The following is a 19,368-nucleotide window of genomic DNA, read 5'->3' as shown; positions in this document are numbered from 1 at the left end:
GGTTTTTTTTTACCTGCAGCCTTGAGCCTCTTCAGTTCTGCAAGCCTGACCTGCAGCGACAAAGCAACTGAACAAAAATGTATGTATAGTGGAAATAAAACTACTTCACATCTTACCACCAGCTTCCACACTGGATGCCTCCTGTAAAATAAAACTGAGAAGCTTTTGTTAGTAACAATTACTACATCAAAGTGTCCTTTTAACTGGCTGTTGTTGACCACATGAGTGTTGATGGACCACAGGAGCTGCATGATAGATTATGGGACTGTGAAAGCATAAAGGACCAAAACACAGAACCGAGTGACCTAAATTAAAAGTGTGAGTCTTTGGTTGGACTCTCTTATTCTCTCACAGGCTCAGTGCCACGGTATGAAAGCTTCACCTTACTGCTCATGCGACACTGCCAAGATTTGTCCTTGACTGGCCCACCCAGGATGGCTCAGAAATGGTGCTGTCTAATCAGGTTGTATGGATTCACACTCATACACACACACGCACACACGCACACACATTCTCTCCATCCACCCAAACAAACACAGATTCCATCCTCTGATGACTCTCCATGCAGTTGTCATGGAGATGGATGCAGTGACATGGGAGCTCAGTACCTGTTAAGACTGCATTCAAAACACCATTGGGACATCTTTGTTGGTCTAAATGTAAAGCCTTAAAGATCATTCTTGACCTTGAAAATAGTAGCTTGACTTAATAATCCCACCTCAAAGTTCACTTCCTAGCCTTTTTCCTGAGCTTTCAGCCATATAATTTTTTTTATCAATCTATTCTCCCTTTTGCGTATCTAGAATTACCTACTATTTATCAAGATGTTAGTTTAGTTTGATGCATAACTGAAATACCAGCAGCATCCTCTCTAAGGAAGCCAAAGCCACAGAAGAGATGAAATTGTGATCCAGGAAAACTTGCCTGGGAAGAAAGTTAGGATTCCTTTAAAAGTCAAAATGCGGAACAGTCAGTGTGGTTTGAAACAAAATCACAGCATATCACTTCACAAGTGCTACATGCAAATGGCTGCACTTGCTGATGATATATGTGTGTTGCATGTATAACAAATGGAGCTCTGATATGTTCATCTTTCCATGCTAAAGCCTTAACTGGCTTTGCAGATGGAAGATAAATACTTGTTTCGCTGCGCTACAAACCCCAAACCTGTGTGTTTATGAATTCGTGTGTGTTAGTGTGTACTGTCAACGTGATGAAGGTGTATGTGTGAGTGAGTTTGTATGTGTGTGGGGAGGGGGGCACTAAATTCAATGTGGGTGAGTTGGGGGCACATTCCTTAGTTGATTTAGTGGGCATTAAGATGAAGAGGAATGTGTCAAAGCTGTAGGGGCTTTAGTCCGCTGTGGTGTAAACTGGCTGGGAGGAGCTCTGAGGCTTTCTGACAGCTCAGACTGACGGATGACTGACACTTGGCTTAATGGGAGAAGGATGGAGAACAGAGGTGAGTGGAGGAAGCCAGACAGTGGGTGGGGGGTGGAAGATGGAGAGTAGGTACCTGTAGAAAGAAAGAGGACAGCTTGCACTTTAAAGAAAGGGAGATTAATAGAGATATAACATCCAGGGGGAGCAATGAGGTGGGCTTAAAGGGCATGAGATGAGATAAAGTGAACGAGAGAACTAAAACCAGTCAGGAGAGGAGGAGAGGATGCCAAAAGTTGGGATAAACCAAGGGAAAGAATGTGAAAAAGAGTCACATTCACTGTGGGACAGGGAGGGGCTGATAAAGAGAGAATAATGGCTCAAATCAAAAGGATTTCAGAGGCTTATCTTTATTTGCTCAAGATGGTTTGATAGGTGAAAGAAAGAGATACAGAGAGAGAAAATAGAGAAAGGTTCTTTTCTTAAGGTCCCATTTTTATACATCAGTCGCTGGGTCAGTTGTGCAACTTTTGACAGATTACAGTAGATCAAAGGAAACGAACACAAATATATTTTAACCTCTTTCTTTAATATACTTATAACATAGAAGTCATGTCTTAAAAACAGCGAGATCAAACTGCTGTATTGACCCAGCGTTACGAAGTCTAAAGTGGTGCAAAAGCTTTCATCTAGCAATATAACAGAACAAAATCAGCTTAAAAAAAGCATCAGGTATAGACGTGTGTACATGTGTGTGCGTGTGTGTTGAAGGTTTATTCAGTCCTGAGACAGTGTACGCATATACAGTATGGTTGTGTGTTTCATGTCAGTGTGTGTCAGACTCTGCGTTTGGTGGACCGGACCGATAACACTACCGCGCCTTTGGAAGATCCACACGGCTCAAAGCTCAGACTGAACTGCTTCAGGGAATATTGGGACATATGGGATTGGGAATATTGGGACATAGAAGATTTCTTGAGGAATAAAAGCAACTCGTAAATTAATTTGGCTGCCACACACCACATAATATTAAAAATCTTAACTCAACACCCCCCTCCCCCAACTGATAACAGCAGTAAAAGCACATTTAAGAAGCACTAAAAAGGAATGAAACAGCCAATAATTTCTTTCACTTCATACCTGTACATCTACATTTTAGGGAACAGAGGTCTGTGTAGTGCTGGTCTGATTTGACCTAGAAATGGCACCACGCACACTGAGAAGTGGGAAAAAAAAAGGCCAACCACAGCCAGCGAGCAAAGAAATGTGGACTCACTTCCTCCCGCTGTACGTAAACATGACTTTACTTCCTCCGTATTTCCTGAATTCATCCGTACCCTTCATAAATTCACGAAAGTGCAAACGCCATTCTTTGTCAGTCTAGAAGCATGCATCACATACAGCTGACACACTGTATATATGACTCATTTACAGAATATAATGAGTTGAATGATCTCTGTCCTCGCTCTGATTTTCACACTCCTGCATGTTGTTGTTGACATAAAGCTACGTGACAGCACAGGTCAAGTCAAAGTGCACAAGATCAAAAGAAAGAAATGCTCAAAATGGACAAAAGGCAGGAAATGAGCGCCCTGTTATTGTAGATGTAAAACCCATGTCCTTTACCCCACATCCTCACCCCTTCACACCCACCGACCAAAACTCTGATGCTGATGTTGCCCACCCCTGCTGGTGGGGCCCAGAGGGGCCGACCTGTCACACGGTGAGAGAGATGAAGCTGTTGTATCTCTGGATGTTCCTCTTGAGGATCTCTGAGCACGGCCCCAGCACACGCTCAAAGCGGGGCCTGTCCAGCTTCACACACTTGAGGGGACCACGGGCAACTACGGTGGCTGCCCTGGGACGGTTCAGCAGCAGGGCAATTTCACCTGGCGGAGAAAGAGAGAATAATCAGCTGTGATGCCTTTAAATGGGTTCAAAATCTGCATAGTTTTGAGCATCTGCGAAAAAAAAATCAGTAGACTTTTATCTGTTATTATTATTACTGATTTAAATTTCAGCCTCAGCGACGTATCTCTATGCAATAAAAAATTCTGATGCCTTCTAATACTATTAATAAAACTGATTTATTGTTGTGAGCAACAGCTCTGATTGTCTGCTCCTTGTTTTCATTTTTTCCACCCTGCAAATCTGTTTTTGGGAGACAGCGGTCTGGCAACTAACAAATCCAAAACAGCAAGAAGAAGTTGTGAGGAAAAACTGTCTAAGCTAACACAGAGCAATTTCCTGGAGAAAGGGACTAAATCACGGCAGTTCATTTTGTGATAATCAGTTTTCATTCCAAGCACTTTTACTCATATTTTCAGGAATTGCATTAAACATATGGAAATGTCAAATATTGGAAGAACAATATATTTTGTTTAAAGTTGAAGTGATTAGTCACCTAATCATTTAATCTAATGACAGAGAAATTCATCTCAAACTACTCTGAGAATTTGTCACCTTACTTTGTCTTTTATGACTGTAAAGTATATTTGTATATATTTTTTTAGTATATTTTGTTTCGTACTGTTGGCAAGACAAAACATGACATGATGACATTCATTCATGTTTCTCAGCCCGGGTTAAGGTGTTTCTTCTCGTATAATTTATATTATTATTGCTAAAAATAATAGGTCACTCACCAAAGTAGTCAGAGGGTCCGAGGCGTCCAACCTCCACATACTCCTCATTGTCAGATCTGCGCTGCAGAACAGAGGCTATTCCCTAGAGACAGAAAAGAAAAGAAAAGAAGAGACAGAGACACGAGAAAAAACAAGATGAGAAGGAGAGAAATAACAGGGTGTTGGTGGGAAAGATGGAAGAAAGGAGGGTGGGGTGGTGGGGAGAAAAGGAGGGGGTTTTTTTTGCAAGGGGCTGAAAAACATCAGGAGGATTAAGCTGAGGAGAAATTCCTTTGCTTCATAAGAACACAGGTGCACAGGATTTAGCCCACTTTCCTGTGGGACGGACACCTGCTCTGTGGGATGCGTATGAGCAGAGACAAAAAAAAAAAAAAAAGACACTCAGATATTCCAACGGGGTACGTGATACAAAATCTGATTGGTTCTGCTTTATTTCCTCCAGAGTGTAATAAATACAAACATCTAAGCCCATTAGAGGCTGAACTGATTCCTCAGTGTCTCCCTCACATAATCAGCATTCACCCACAAAATGGAAACAACTGTATTGTCCAAGACTGAGGGAGCTCCAATTTAGTGTCCCTGACTGACCCCAAAACACTAACACACACAAACTCAGTATGGTCCAATAGAATGTCCTTTGTTAACTGTATATTACGCATTTGCAAACACACACAGCCAGGCAATGATAATAAGGAACACACACACACACAGATACATGCACAATGAAACACAAACTCGCAGATTCACAAAAACATGCAAATGCACATACACACATACAGTGAGAAAATCAACAGCTGATGTCTGCTGGACACTCTAGCTGGATTCTATGACCAACTACGCTACGCATATTACCATCACCCGCTGGCTGTTTGTGTGTGTGTGCGCGCATGCGTGTGTGAGTGACTCATCTAAAAAGTATAAGGGAGGAAATTTGATTTCCGTTCACTCTGCCCAACAGATGATAACAGTTCACTTTGTCATATCTTGCAGCTGTTGACAAACTCTGTGTGTGTGAATGAGCATGTTAGCTAAGTGTCTGTAGCTGTACTCCATGTTCCGTGTGCCCACATTAACATACAACACTTGATGCCTCATTCTTCTAAAGCATGGCGGTTTGTGTATGATGGAGCATATGTTTGGCACGCATGTGTTTATACTGAGGTGAAGTATGTGTTTTCAGTATTGATGTCTAGACATTCACAAGTACTCAAGTTCAGCTCTAATCGGTAGCAGGTAAAAAAAAAAAAACCCCAAAAAAACCAAAACACGAGTATGGGAACTTCCCAGCTTGTCTTGGACCGCTTCGTAAAACAGACTTGACCGTTGCAGAGCTCTCTCACAGTCTCTAATCCTTCGCTGCTCTCTCTGCTCCCTGTGCTGACCAGGCTAATAATGCTAAATATGAATATAATGAGCCTTAATGAGAAACCTCAAAACTGCCAGCAGCTCATTGCAGACATACAACGGTGAGACTGTGTTTCAGTGAAACGGACGTGTGTGACTGACTGAGTCTGTGCTTGAAGTGAACGGTGAAGAAGTGGAGAATACTGTGTGAGTGTCACTTCCAAGTAATACCTGGCTGCTGATGTTATGCATATATAACTCTGCAACATGCACATGGTCAACAGGAAGACTCTGGAAAATAAACCAGATGCCCTACAGTTTTATCCTCTTTCTTTTGAACTAAATATGGAAAAATAATAAACATTCTTTTGTGTCTGACAATGCTGACAAAAAATCTAGTGCTTGGGTGAGTAATCTGAAAACGCACTTGAACTTACTTAATATTTTTTTTTAATTTATTTTTCTTAATTTAAAACCAGTTTTGTCCCAGTTCTCAAGAAGTTGCATGTTTTCTTATTTCTTCTGTCATGTTCGTTTAAGGAAGTGGCAAATATTATCGGAGTCTTTTAACAGATACTGTACATACAAGTAATATTTACATAGTATTAGAGAGAGTTACTTGGAAAGTGTGTGTGGTTACTTGGGTGTGTGTAATTCGTTTTAATTTGATCTGACAAGCTTGACATATGATGAGGATGGCAGCCAAAATCACAGTCATTATGCTACTGCGTGAAATTTGTCTGATTAGGCCTACTGATCAAAGACTAGCCTATCCCAGTAGCTGAACTCATCACCCAGGACAGTTGTCTGAACTGCACGGTGCATGAGGCTGAAGGCCAAAGCAAGGTAACTTCCAGTGTCTGCTCCTCTGGGCCCTAGTGCTGCCCCAGACAGTTGCTGGTGTTTCACAGTTTGTTTTTGTGGTTGACTAAAATGCTGCTATGCAGACCAATTCATCTTTTCACTGGCACACTCTATGGCATTCAAGCCACAATGAGAACATGGCATGAAGAAGAAGAGGGTTACTAGACTATGGCAAATACAGCCTACATCACCCAGAGGAAGAGGGAAATTTAGACACTTGTGGGATGAATTAGTGTTGGTCTGTATTACAGATCAACACAATGACTGTATTAACTTTTCATAAGGTGGCCAAAGAAAGGAAATCCCATAAAATTATACAACTTTGTCTGCATCATCTCCCGAAGTGTAAACATTTCTGCGACCACTTTTAATTAACTTCATAACACAGCGCCAAACGTGCAGCTTGAGTTCAAAAGTGGTATAAAACAGAGAGAGATGTGAATGGGGAGACACTGAGGGGGATGGCGCATTGAAGCTCCTGTGTTTACAACCAGTTGATTCCTCTCCTTTCCATTCTTGTCCAAACAAAGAAAGTGAGACAGTGCAGCACCATGAAGTACAGTAGTTCATCCAGTGTGGTCTAGATAACCATCTCACATTGTACCACCCCAGGGGCAGCACTCTGCTCCGCAGATATTTCTTTTATAAACATCGGAGATCCTCCTCACCACGCTGCTCGACACAGGGTGCGAAGGACTGGCAAAAACAAAAGATAACAGAGGAAGACAGGCACAGGGAACAGAAAACAAACAGTATGAATGAATGAACACTAAACAAGGAAGAGTGTGAGCTAACTCAAAAGGGCAAGTAACAAATCATCACGCTGAAGTGGTATTACTGGTCACGTAACACTCACATGCACATTCACACCCACTCATACCTAAACACCCATACCACACACCGAGCATAGCGAGTCAGCTCGTGGTGACATGTCAAAATGTTGCGTCTTGAATGTCAGAAGAAGCAACCGCTGGATCAACAACAGGCACAGAGAGAGACAGAGACAGAGACAGAGACAGAGACAGAGAGAGAGAGAGAGAGAGAGAGAGAGAGAGAGAGAGAGAGAGAGAGAGAGAGAGAGAGAGAGAGAGAGAGCCAGGGAGGCACAAGCAGAGATGCAGGAAGAAAGGTGATATCCTGAGTAGCCTGTTCATGAGGCCACCCAGCATCACCAGGGTCTGCACCTTCTCATTCAAGTGCCAACACACACACACACACACACACACACACACACTGGAGGAGGACAACAGCTCATCTCACAAGACCTGTTCTCTTGCATACATGAAACAGTCTGTGGACTGTTTTTTTTCTTCCCCCCAAAAGAGAAAATAACTCAAATGCTTTAACCCAATTAAGACCTCCTAATCTTTACTTTCGCTCCTGTGGCTTTACACTTGCACTCAGACAAAAATGACTTCATTCATTAACTGCATTGATCTTCAGTCTATAAAAGTGTTAGGATCCATTAGCTAAATTGCATTTCTGTGAATACATGTAGGTTACAGTAACAGGCGATCTGCGACCCACAGAGGAATTCTCTTCTGTGTGACCCACCGGGACCCTTTAGATCCCCTCAGCATGATTACTTTTGTGTGGGGGGGTCAAACGACAAATATTAGACAACACACTGAGATTGCTGATTGGAGGAGATGAGAGTGAATGCATTAGCAGAGAAGACAGCAAGAGGATGAGCAACCCTTGTTATATCTGGAAATTTACTAACTCTTGGTCTGTTTAAATGTTTAATATGAATGAAAGGCACATATTGATTGAAAAAAAACACAGTGGTCTTGACTTGGGACTTAATTAACCCATGCTGGGTGAGTAGAGGCATAAGCGCTGAAATATAGAGGGAAGAAAGCAGGAGGGGCCGACGCGAGGGAAGGTGAGGCAGAGTCTTCATGGCCCCAGACTTCTGAAAAGGCTTGTTTGTACAGTGTGAGAAAAAAAAATGTAAACATGTCACTTTTCATTAGGGCCTCATTCCTCCTGGCAGGCAAAGAAAGTGATGTCTCTATACCTCCCTTTTGTAAATCCTCCCCATCAGCAGCATGTAATTAGTGATTGTGGGGTTTGTCTTTGGCTGATGCTCCAAAACCACAGAAACAACAAAAGAGAAGAGACAGAAGAAGAGGGAGGAAGGGGCTGAGAATGAGGAGCGTTTGGACTGAACAAAGCACTGACATCTCAGCCTGGTTTAATCAAATAAATAAAGGTGTGCACATGAAGGAAAAGACTCACAAGAGGAGAGGATGTGTGAGTTTTGGTGAGCCTGATCGTACTGTGTGGCAAACACATAAAATCCCTCTCTCCCTCTTTACATGTGGTCCTTCTCAGATCAACCTCCTCTCTGCCCATATGTCCCTCCCTGTCCTCTTTGACTCATCCTTCTCTCTCTCTCGTCTCCCTCCCGGGAGGCTGGGTCTCCTGACCCCGTGTGAAAGTCAGCAGCACACATTCCACCACAGTCCACCCAACTCTGGGAAAGTCAGGCCCTGCTCCTTGAGAGACGGTGAGAGAGCGAGGGAGGGACGGAGTGATAGAGAGAGCTTAGAGTAAAAGAGAACATAGACAGGAGAAAGGGATTAAAGAAAGAGGCAAATGCTGCTGTTGGGTGATGGAATTAAAGAAAGGGTAGCAGTAAAGTTAAAAAAAAAGGTTATACTTTTTAGAAAAAGAAAAAAATAGAAAAATAGTTGCCCCTCTTCCTCAGTGATGAGTGTGAGTGTACCCTGCCTGTTTTAAAAACATGATGGGGCTCACCGTGTCTGGTGTGACACATTCACATAGACCTAGGCGACCAAAATGGAATATGCTTGTTGCCTGCTACGACTGCCTTCCTGTTCCATCCCCTCTGCCTCCTGTCTCTGCATCCTATAATCCCCCTGCATTCTTTTGCATATTTCGCCTTTCGCCTCTATGGGATGTAAAAAGTCTCAGATTGATGAGTCATGCATTGCTAACTGCTATATTTATGTCCCTAAACCCCAACTGGATTCATTTTCTGCATAGTCAAACTGCTTTTAAGGGATTTCTGCAGCTTCTTGAGGCTTCAATTGGAGGCTTCAAACTTGACCAACACTGGTCGGATAATGTGAGGTGTATGTGAGATATATAGGGAGAAGGCTATAAATATTTGGACAAGGACACATTTTTGTTGTTTGGTTTTATAGTCTAGCATATCAGAACTAAAATGAACTAATGTTCTGTAAGTAATAAGGTGAAAACAAATAAAACATTCTCTTTTTTTACATTTGAAATTTTTAATTCATAAGCAATTAAACCACACCCTTGTGCAATCACTGTGTGTTTGCTGTAACAGCCTTACTTGATCTGGTATGACTACTATCTTATGGCGGTTAAAGTTAGCAAAATTTACAAAAATGTTTCAGTATTACTCACTTTGCTGAGTCAGTGATGTCAGTTGATGGATTTCTGACTCTTTTCTCTACTAGTGCTGCTGTTACATAACGTTTTATCATTTAAAAGTTGCATTGTCTTGCTTTGATTTGAGTGAGGTTAAACAGTCTCGACATCAGAACTTGTCAAAGTCATTTTTATGCATGCATTGATATGTGAATTACTTGCAATCAAGTGCTTCCTGCCAACATATTTTCCACAAGTGCTACACTGTTCACGTAACATGGATGTGAACACCCACAGACCTTTACACCATTAAGCCAGAACTTTTGGCCTTTGGGCCAAAACGTATATATTAAGAGAGGCATACCTACGAGAGTGAAGGGATGGACAGAAGAAGAGGAGTGCTGTGCTGGAGGGGAACAGGTGCAGAGAGACACAACAGGGATAAGGTGCAATGAATCACTCAGCACCCTTGATAAAATCCTCCTCTGGTTTAGCTGCACCTAAACACTGCAATGTAGCCAATGCACTACTCACAAGTCACAAAGACTTTGGTGGACATAGAATGAGTTGGACAGACACAGTAACTGATGGAAAGAGACAATGTGAGAAAGACTAACTTTCGAGTAGAGGGTAAATCAGGAGGCAAGGACAAAACGACAGCAGATTGCACCCCCGCCCCTCTTGACTTGACCCTGACGAAAGCTGTGTAAGTATGGAGTTAATCAAAAGTGTGGTAGGATGACAGGCAGGGGGCCCTTCATGAAGCTGCGTCAGGGGCCCCAGCTCCACAAAGCCTGCAGTGTGAGAGAGTCTATTCTTTGCACAGTAATAGTGGTTGAGGGCCAGGACGGGGGAACACCACTGGGTAGTCTGTCTGCTGGTGGCAATAAACTAGGATCAGTTCCGATCTCAGCCCACCAGCGTCTGTGCATGATGACAGGTACATCAACCCTAGTACCCACCTGATGACACATGCAGGGTCTCAGGCCCCACATGTCTTCATGTACAGCATACAGGAAATGTGACAGTAAAGGGAAGTTACCACACATAATGCCATTTCTTACACTATTTCAACAAGACTTCCACAAGACACTAGCAAAGTGAAAATCAAAAAAAACAAAAAAACACATGTACACACACAAACACACACACACACAGACCTTACCTCTGTGATAATGAAGAAGTCATCACCAGGTTCTCCCTGCACCACTATCTTCTCTCCATCCTCAAACTGAACGGGCTCCAGAGCATCAGCCACAGTCAAACGCTCCCACTTATCCAAGGACTCTGTGGACAACACATATGGATCAGTAAGAACAGTGTGTGAATTACACTCAACAATGAGAACATGTATTTGTTTATGTTTCATGGTCTGACAGGATGCCTCTTGCTGAGGTCCAGTAAACCTAAGCATTAGGTTAGGAATGACTAATCTAGTCATTCATCGGGGATTATTACGTCTAAGATCCCCCTGCCTCCACCCTCCCATCATGGAGTGGCGTGGAGTTAAAACACCTTGAAACTAACCCCTAAATCTACAAGACCTCAGCTCTACTGATCCAGGCGGTGTGGTGACAGAGAGATGTCCTTTTTGGGCTTGGTTCAGGTTTGACCATACCATGACATTAAGATAAAAAGTTTTATCCCAAAGACAGTCAGACATCCTTGAAAGGGATATGTTCTCTGGATTGTTACAGATTTGTAACAATAAGGTTAAGATTAAATTTACTTCCAATATAATATTAAAACTAATTTAGATGATAAGCAACTATGAAACCTTGGAATATCTATTAATTTCTGTGGCTCTAGTACATTTCAAAATTCCCTTTCAAAATATGTAGTGAATTGACCATTTGTGAATGAATCTTTTTCAGTTTTTGTTGATCTTGAGAGACAGTGGAGACAGCTGTCTTTCCGACTGTCCAACCACACGTACAGTGACGTGGTTAGCCCGGGATATTTCTAGAAGCTGTTGGTATTCACACAGAAACCAAAAACACAGACGGTCACACATCTTCACTGGGAAAAATGTTCCAACCAAAGGAGTTTTGAGCAACGGTACTTATAGAAAGAGGACCCACTAATAACTAAATATCTCCACACAGAAGGTTCACCAAATGAGCTCATCCTTCTTTCACAATCCAGCAGATTGTTGTAGCCTAATCTTAACAGTCTACAGATCTACATGTGGAATGTGGCTTATCTGCAGTAAAAACACACCTCATCTTTAGCTTTGTCTAGATGAAAGGATGATTCAGTGTCTTGATTTGACTAGGACATGAGTTAGAGGTGTAAAACTATAGCAGCATCTCTTTGTCTGAGACTATTGTCTCCTGATGTGCGCAGTAACTGATCCCTGTGTGTCTATTTGTGTGAGTGTGTCTAAATGTGTATGTACTTAGGATTAACTAAGGTGAGGTCTGGTGGTTCGGAGGTGTCCAGTGTCCCTTCTGGTGGGGCCGTGGTGTCTGCCGGCCCCAGATGGATGTCCTCTGTCTGGCTGCAAGCTAAAGGCAACGGGTCCTATAGAGGTGATCCTTAACAGCTCGGCAGGTAACGTGATACACAAATGTGCTGACTAAAGAATCTACATTTCACGCTTCGCAGATTCTGCACCCACTTGGATCACCTTGCTACACACATATATATTACACACACAATTGGTCATTGGGATGTTAAAGCCTGTGTGTGTGTGTGTGTGTGTGTGTGTGTCACAAAGAACATGTTGTTTTTTTTCCCCCCTTCACTCTACGACATCAAGGGCTTGTACCCAATTTCGTGGCTATCTCGAAAATCAAAGACAAACAAAAACACTCCCGCCTCCTACCCCTCCTCCAATTCAAAGAGGTAGAGCGGAGAGGCAGAGTGACAGAGAGAGGAATGAGAAGAGGAAAAGCACTTCGAAGAGAGAGGCGGGCGCTTGAATACAGGCCCCGACAAGGCTGTCAAAAAGGGAGGCGCAGAAGAAAGGAGGTGAATGAAAAGAGAGCGGACCTTGCAGAGACGTTCTCCTAAGACCTGAATTGAGTGTATGTGTTTACTCAGCCAGCTAATAACTCTGTACAGGGGGCATGGCCTTACTCTATACACCACACACACACGATCAAGTGGAAAGGGATGAGATGTCAGTTCCAATTGCAACTCGTTTTGGAAGTCTGAATGAATCTCATTCGCCATTTCTCCAACTCAATGGCCTGTGTAGGCTGGTGTTATCCAAATTCCAGTGGGAAAAGAGAGGCTTAGCTTAACTCCCTATTCTTCAATTGTCTGCACAACGACATTGCAGAGTGTGACTGGCTTTAGCATGAACACAAGATTAGGACTGTACACACAGACCTTACTCAGCTATGGGCCTTGTATGACAACGTGAGCCTGTGTTTATGTGGGCTAAGCTACAGTGTACAGTCTGTTGCTCTCAGCAGATTTAACTGCCTGCACTCTGGACTCTCTGACCTGGTGTTGAAAATTAATGCGTAACATGGTACACACGTGCAAACAGAATCATGCTTCAGCATATTCATAAAATGCAGAGACTAAGGAACATAACTACATACACTATGATCCACACACTTACCAAGGATGGAGACCTTGCTGAGGAACTCTTCGTACATCTTTCTCTTCCTCAGTGTGCTACCCTGTAAAAGAAACAAAGGAGACAAATTCACCACATGACCCACGCTCTCTGAAGTTGCATGGTAACGCTGCACATCTGTGGTAAAATGATAATTGTGATTAGTCTGCAAAACTCTGTAATCATAATGTCTTGGTCGCAAGAAGTGGAGCGGATTTATTGCCGTTTGGTACCGTAACATATAGTTTTCTCTTCTCTCATTTCTAACAATTAGCATGTTTCACAGTAGCAGCAACTACAAGTCCTGCTTTCGAATGTTTCTCTCATGCTGACTTACTAAAGTCCAAAAGCGAACATATTTTGAATAATTACCACTAATTACTTTTCACTAATTACAAATTATTTTTCATGTCACTATGTTTTAACATATATGGTCTGTGTAGGATTTCTTTCTTCCTTCTTTACTTGAACTAACAGTTCACCGTAACTTTTATTTTCACTGGTTCACTGGAAACACAATGAATCCACACTAGGATAATATATGATTAATATATCAAAGTTCATGGGGTCAGACTTATGGGGGTGTGTATGAACTGTGTGGTAATGTTCAATGCACGTGTGTGTGTGTGTGTGTGTGTCTGTGTGTGTGGCCCACCCCACCCACCAGGCAGGGGACTTTCCCCTCTCTGCCTCTTCCATGAACATCAGGTGCTTCCTGACAAGTCTAGACCCAGAGGACCCCTTCCCTAACTGCATTTCTCCTTTTTTTCCCCTCCTTCATTGCACTCAGCGGGAGCGGGAACATAAAGAGAAAAAGAGAAAGTGAGGAGAGACGATTTTGTCCGCCCTGTGTCTGCCTTTGCATATGGAAATGATATATTGAGGCTTGGGGTGTCTTTAGTGCATAAGTGCCTGAGTGCCGCTGCTGCCTCTAATTTCATATAATTTCACATTTTGTCTTAAAAGGGGAGAAAATGTTCCCAAGTGAGCCAACGTCAAGCTCAAAATCGTAAACAACTTGATTAAAGGAATTCTAGCCTGCATCGCCTCCCTCCTGGATAAACGATTCGAGTCTGTGTGTGTCTATGTGTGTGTGTGTAGAGAAAGAGAGAGAGGGTGTGTGGGTGTGCGTGTATGTGTGGAGCACGCAGTCTGTTTTTAGTTCTGCCACTTATGTTTCGTTGCTGTCTCTGCAGAGACGAAACTTCATGCTCATTAAGCAAGCAAATACAAACACTCACACATGTATACTCTACTTTTAACACAATCTCAGACGCAACTACAAACACGCACATATACACACACACACGCTCCATCCTCCACAGAGATGTTGAGTCTCCTGATTTCATAGCCTCCCCATAGAGCTCCTCAGACAGGCTTGCTGAGCTTAAAGGCTTAACGTGTGCACATAACATTACATTATACAGCAGGTCTGATTTATGTGACTGGAGGAGGGAGGCCTGGGTAGGCCAGAATAATGTCAGCAACGTAAGGGTTTACTGGGGTGGATGGAATGAAAATGATACTTTCCTAAATTTCTGATTCTAAAATTTCAAGTTGCCATTTGTTTTGTTGGTTCACATTGCATTCTTTTTATCTGCATCTGTCCTTATCCCTCCTGCCTTCTTGGGAGGGCCTGAGCACATGTTTCATGTACAAAACTCCCCTACTCCTGTTAGCCCTAATGTGTTCGCTCCTCCCGTGGTTAAGGATGAACCAGCCTCTGTGTCTGCTCGCTGTCTTTGAGGTAGAATCATCAAAGACTAAAGGTGTGGAACGAAGCCAGACTAAACCAACCGCACCTTACGCCCCGTCCCCATCACCTTCATCTATGTCCAACTGGAAACACATACACGCTCACCCACACATCCCTCCTCATTTCTTGATATTATTCCTCCTTGTCTCCTTTCGTCTTGTGTTCTGTTTGTTGATGGTGGTCTGTTAGTTTGTTAATGGCTTTGTCTGTAGCTGTGTGCGTTTAAATACCAAGATGACACAACAAGGAGGGTATCGTATGACTAGTGGCAACACAATGGAGAGAGTGTGTTTATCACAAGGAAAGGTATTGCACTGTGCACTAAATGCACTTTTGAATAAAAAGGAAAGAATTAGGTGGAAGGCAACTTTGCTCTAATTTTACATGACAAGATCACTGGGAAACAACTGATTGTTTGAAACTGCTTCAAGCCAAGTGATTATGGCATGTGTATGTGTCATCTGTAGTAGTATAAGGTAAAAGGTAATCATCTAAGGGTAATGTCTTCAAGAGCACATGCAAATGTGTAGGTAACATCTTTAAAGGTCTTGTTTATAAAGTCAAATATATTCAGTTTACAATGACAAAAAACACAGAAAAGCAGGAAACTTCACAACTGAGAAGCTGGAACAGGAGAACATCTGTCATTTTTGTTTGATTAAATAGCCAAAAAGATTAACTCATTATCAAATGCGTTGCAAATATATTTTCTGGTGACAATTTGGAGATGAAGCTGAGAAGCAGGACAGGAGAGAAGCAAACAAAGAAAATGATGGTAGCAGCAGCACACCTTCCTGAGCTCCTAACTAACTAGCAGCAGGCACAGGCAGTCAGAATAATTTTACTGGGGAACACACACACACACACACACATGCAGAGTTGCACAGAGAGAAAGAGAGAAAATGCTCACTGTGTTGGCCTAAGACGTTGCCAGAATACCGCACTTTATAAAAACAGCTTTACAAATCATTGACAGCAATAATTAACTACAGGTTCACATAATTGAATTCTGTTTCACCCCGTTTCCCCTCCCGCTGCTGCTGGAAGAAACGAAGGAATGAGGGCTGGAGAGGGAGGGAGAGAGAGGCAGAGACATAGAGAGAGAGAGAGAGAAAGGGAGAGAAAGGGAGCGACAGAATCCTCGCAAAGAAAGGTTACCGGGGCAGACTGTGCCCTCAGTTAAACTATGTGCTTAAGAGGTGACATGAGTGCTGGGCAGGCCAGTGCCAACTTTACAGTGAGCTAAAAGTTCCAAAAAACAAATCTTCTTCCATCTCTGTGGGTTCAAGCTGTTTGACATAGAGCAGAGGTTCCACTGCTGGTGAAGGCTCAGAAGCTCACACGTCTTTGGGAGGTTAATTGGAGGCTATCTAATTTATTTGGAACAAGGTGTTAGGAACATTTGAGGAAGCATTTAGTTGGACATGAGGACTCACACACATACACTGAGCAATTAGTCATTCTAACAACATCCAAACTGTGTGTGTGTGGGGGGGGGGGGGGGGGGGGGGGGGGGGTATGACAGCTAGGGCAGAGCACCTTGTGTTTCCAGTTTAAACATTTAGACATTCCTGCTAGATAAGCTCCTGGAGCGGGAAGTGTGTGTAGAGGCATTAAAGTTGACCCTCTTTCTCCTCAACAACCCTCACCCACTCCCCTCCTCTTTTACTTTTTCACCCTTTCTCATCTATAATCAGACCTACAGAGACATTCAAATGGGAGGCTACACTCCTGTGTATGTGTGTTGAGAAAAAAAAAATGACACTACATAAAGCATTTAAGGAGTCTTAAGTGGTTGAGTGGGAGAAAATATTGCAAGTGAAGGACCATGAATTATAAGCATGTAGAGAGTCTACTACAGTACATTTTTACTATCACTGTTATTTCTGTATTGTGTCCTAATGTGGCTGTTGGTGTGTGTGAGTTTAAGGCCTTTTATTTTAAATTTTATCCTCCAAAATGCAACAGTTCTGTAAACTGGAGTATACAAAACTGGGAAGAATACAGAGTTCAACTGCTGAGTGTCATCATGTATCCTCCTTGTTACAAGGAAGGTGAGATACAAATCAGCCAAAAGAAAAACTATTTGAATTTTTTTAACTACAAGTGTGTTTACATGTACTGTATTGGTAGAATATTTAGGATCAAACAAGTGACAAGCAGTCACAATGAAGTTGTTCTTAACACTAAGACAATTGCTGGAGATTTAACCTCTTCAGATGTTTTTTCCTTCTCCGTGTACCTTGGAAGTAGGTGAAATGATGCCAGAAATCTCCACTCAATCCAAGCAGGTTGTTACAGAATGAAAAGCCTAGGCTGCAATATGTGCAGGGAGATTACACTTGACCCAGAGTCTACTGAAGTAATACGAGTCAGTAGGTTGAAATTCTTACCATTAGGATACGCCGGTAGCTGTCTCGGTCGATGCCCCACAGTTTAAGATCAGTCTTGGCCTTGACGGTGGCAGCTCTTGGAGTTCCATAGATCAGGGCCAGCTCTCCAAAACTACCTCCTTCTCCAATACTGGTCACCCACTCGCCATTCACATACACCTGCAGACAGAACAAGAAATAGAGTGATGGACATCAGTGTCAATCATTGCTGGGTGGATGGTGAAGAACTTATTTTTTTCTGTCATTTCAACCTCTCTAACCATCCTGAGACACCTTCCCCAACTCTTCTGCTCCCCCTCCTCATTTTCCGGGCTCTTTGATAAGCTCGCTAGGCTTGTCCTGCCTGCATTTGATCCCCACTAAGCCCTTAGATGAGACCTTCTAAAAGGCTTTCTATCCCTCCTATCTCTCCATCCATCCCTTTTATTTCCTCTGTCTTGTCTTGTTAGAGTCTTGCCTTTGATTCGGGAGTGACAGAAAGCGCTGGTAGACTTTGGGGGTCTACTCTCAGATCTAAAACGCATACACGCACTCATGCTTGGTCACTTACATGCACATGCATACACACACGCACAGCTCTATTTAGGCCAGCCACTATAGCTCTACAGACAATACAACCTCACTGAGACTCATTCAGGTTGTCTCTGGGGCCGTTACGGTTTCACCTGTTGACACACTATCCACTATCTTGTTGACTTAATAACACAGAGAGAAAGGAGGAGAGAGAGGGAGGGAGGGAGGGAGGGAGGGTTTATCCCTCCGGTGGCTGTTGTGAATTGCCAGAATTGTTGCAGGCCATTATCCAAGGCTCAGAGTAGACCACAGGGGACTCATCCTTCACTATAAATTGGGATGGCTTCAAAGAGATGCAGAGTGCTGGCTTCAGTTACGTCAAGCCTAGAAGAACAATTATGTGAATGCTGCAAAAGTGTTACATCACCGCATACAGGTAATAGTATTTTTTTTCCTCCACAGTTTCCCAATCTAGTCCTCAAGTATCCCCTAACCTGAAAGTCTTTGTGCAGTCTTCATTGTTGTACATATGATCCCATTAGGTTTGACACACACTTTCATGCAGCTCCTGATCAGGTAGAGCTGACCAGGTTTGCAAGAGTAAAGCTCAAGTATTTTATTCCAACTTTACTCTTGCATAAAATCTGGTATATAAGGACTGAAACACTTGTACTGTATTGAGTCAGCAGTGTGGAGAAGGTAAACTGGAGTTCATGATGAAAAAGACTGAAACAATTCAAGTCTTGAACAATGCACGCTGTCTCACAGCTGTCACTGGATTTTTAATACACAAATATCTACAGCAAACTGTGTGCGCCTGGTGGTAATTAAGAAGCAACAAATCACAAGTACTTGAAGGTGGATGAGCAGGCAGTGTTGCTGTGTATTTCTGTTTGTAGTTACTTGGAGTGAGTTTTCCCGCAAGCTGTGTTAAAGTGTGAAAGAGGGTCTGTCTCTATTTGCTGTCTGTTTTACTGCAAATAAATTAATTTCATTCCCAAATGTCATAACCACTCTAAAAAATAATAAAATAAGCCTACTCTTACAAAAGAATTGCTTATATTAAGGTAGAAGTACTTCAGTGTTTAATCTTGAAGACCTTTGCATAAAAATCAGATGTAATCATCTGTGATGAAAGATAATATTTAGATCCAAGTAGCATTTTATTCCAGTAAGATCAACTTTTGGATTGAATAAATGGTTGGTTTCGTTCCCTTTCTGGTGCACCCAGAATACATTTGTGTGCAGACATGGAGGGGTGTTTACATCAGTGAGAGTGGTTGTCAGCTTTCAGGCAGTTTATGGGAAGCCGGCAGATTTACACCCCTGTCTAATGAGAGACATCTTCACACTTTAATAACTTCAGTTGGAGGCAGCAGCTGTCTGCAGAGATGGAAGGGTGCATGGTGGGGTGAGGTGAGGGAGACACAGATGAGCATGGGGTTTGGATAGAATTGAGGCAGATGATAGGGGTTTTCACCCAGCTTGGGTGCAGACTGATCTGACTGGGTCCTGGGTATGGGAATGGATGCCTAA

At 42.7% G+C, this 19,368-nt stretch overlaps 1 protein-coding gene across 2 annotated transcripts in view; it reads right to left on the bottom strand.

Moving 5' to 3' along the window:
- Positions 1–1,780: 1,780 nt before the first annotated feature.
- prkar1b (protein kinase, cAMP-dependent, regulatory, type I, beta) overlaps positions 1,781–19,368 on the bottom strand; it is a 58,747-nt gene continuing 41,159 nt past the window's right edge. For both annotated transcript variants that reach the window (XM_041063560.1, XM_041063561.1), the window contains exons 7-11: positions 17,320–17,478; positions 13,174–13,234; positions 10,765–10,886; positions 4,026–4,107; positions 1,781–3,269 (exon numbers count right to left, since the gene is read on the bottom strand). In XM_041063560.1, the coding sequence (XP_040919494.1) occupies positions 3,097–3,269; positions 4,026–4,107; positions 10,765–10,886; positions 13,174–13,234; positions 17,320–17,478 (597 nt within the window). In that variant the 3' untranslated portion in view covers positions 1,781–3,096. The remainder of the gene's footprint in view (positions 3,270–4,025; positions 4,108–10,764; positions 10,887–13,173; positions 13,235–17,319; positions 17,479–19,368) is intronic.

The sequence above is a fragment of the Toxotes jaculatrix genome, chromosome 18 (genome assembly GCF_017976425.1).
Source record: "Toxotes jaculatrix isolate fToxJac2 chromosome 18, fToxJac2.pri, whole genome shotgun sequence".
NCBI lineage: Eukaryota > Metazoa > Chordata > Actinopteri > Toxotidae > Toxotes > Toxotes jaculatrix.
Note: the sequence above shows the minus strand (reverse complement) of the source record. Positions and strands in the feature narration are given on the sequence as shown.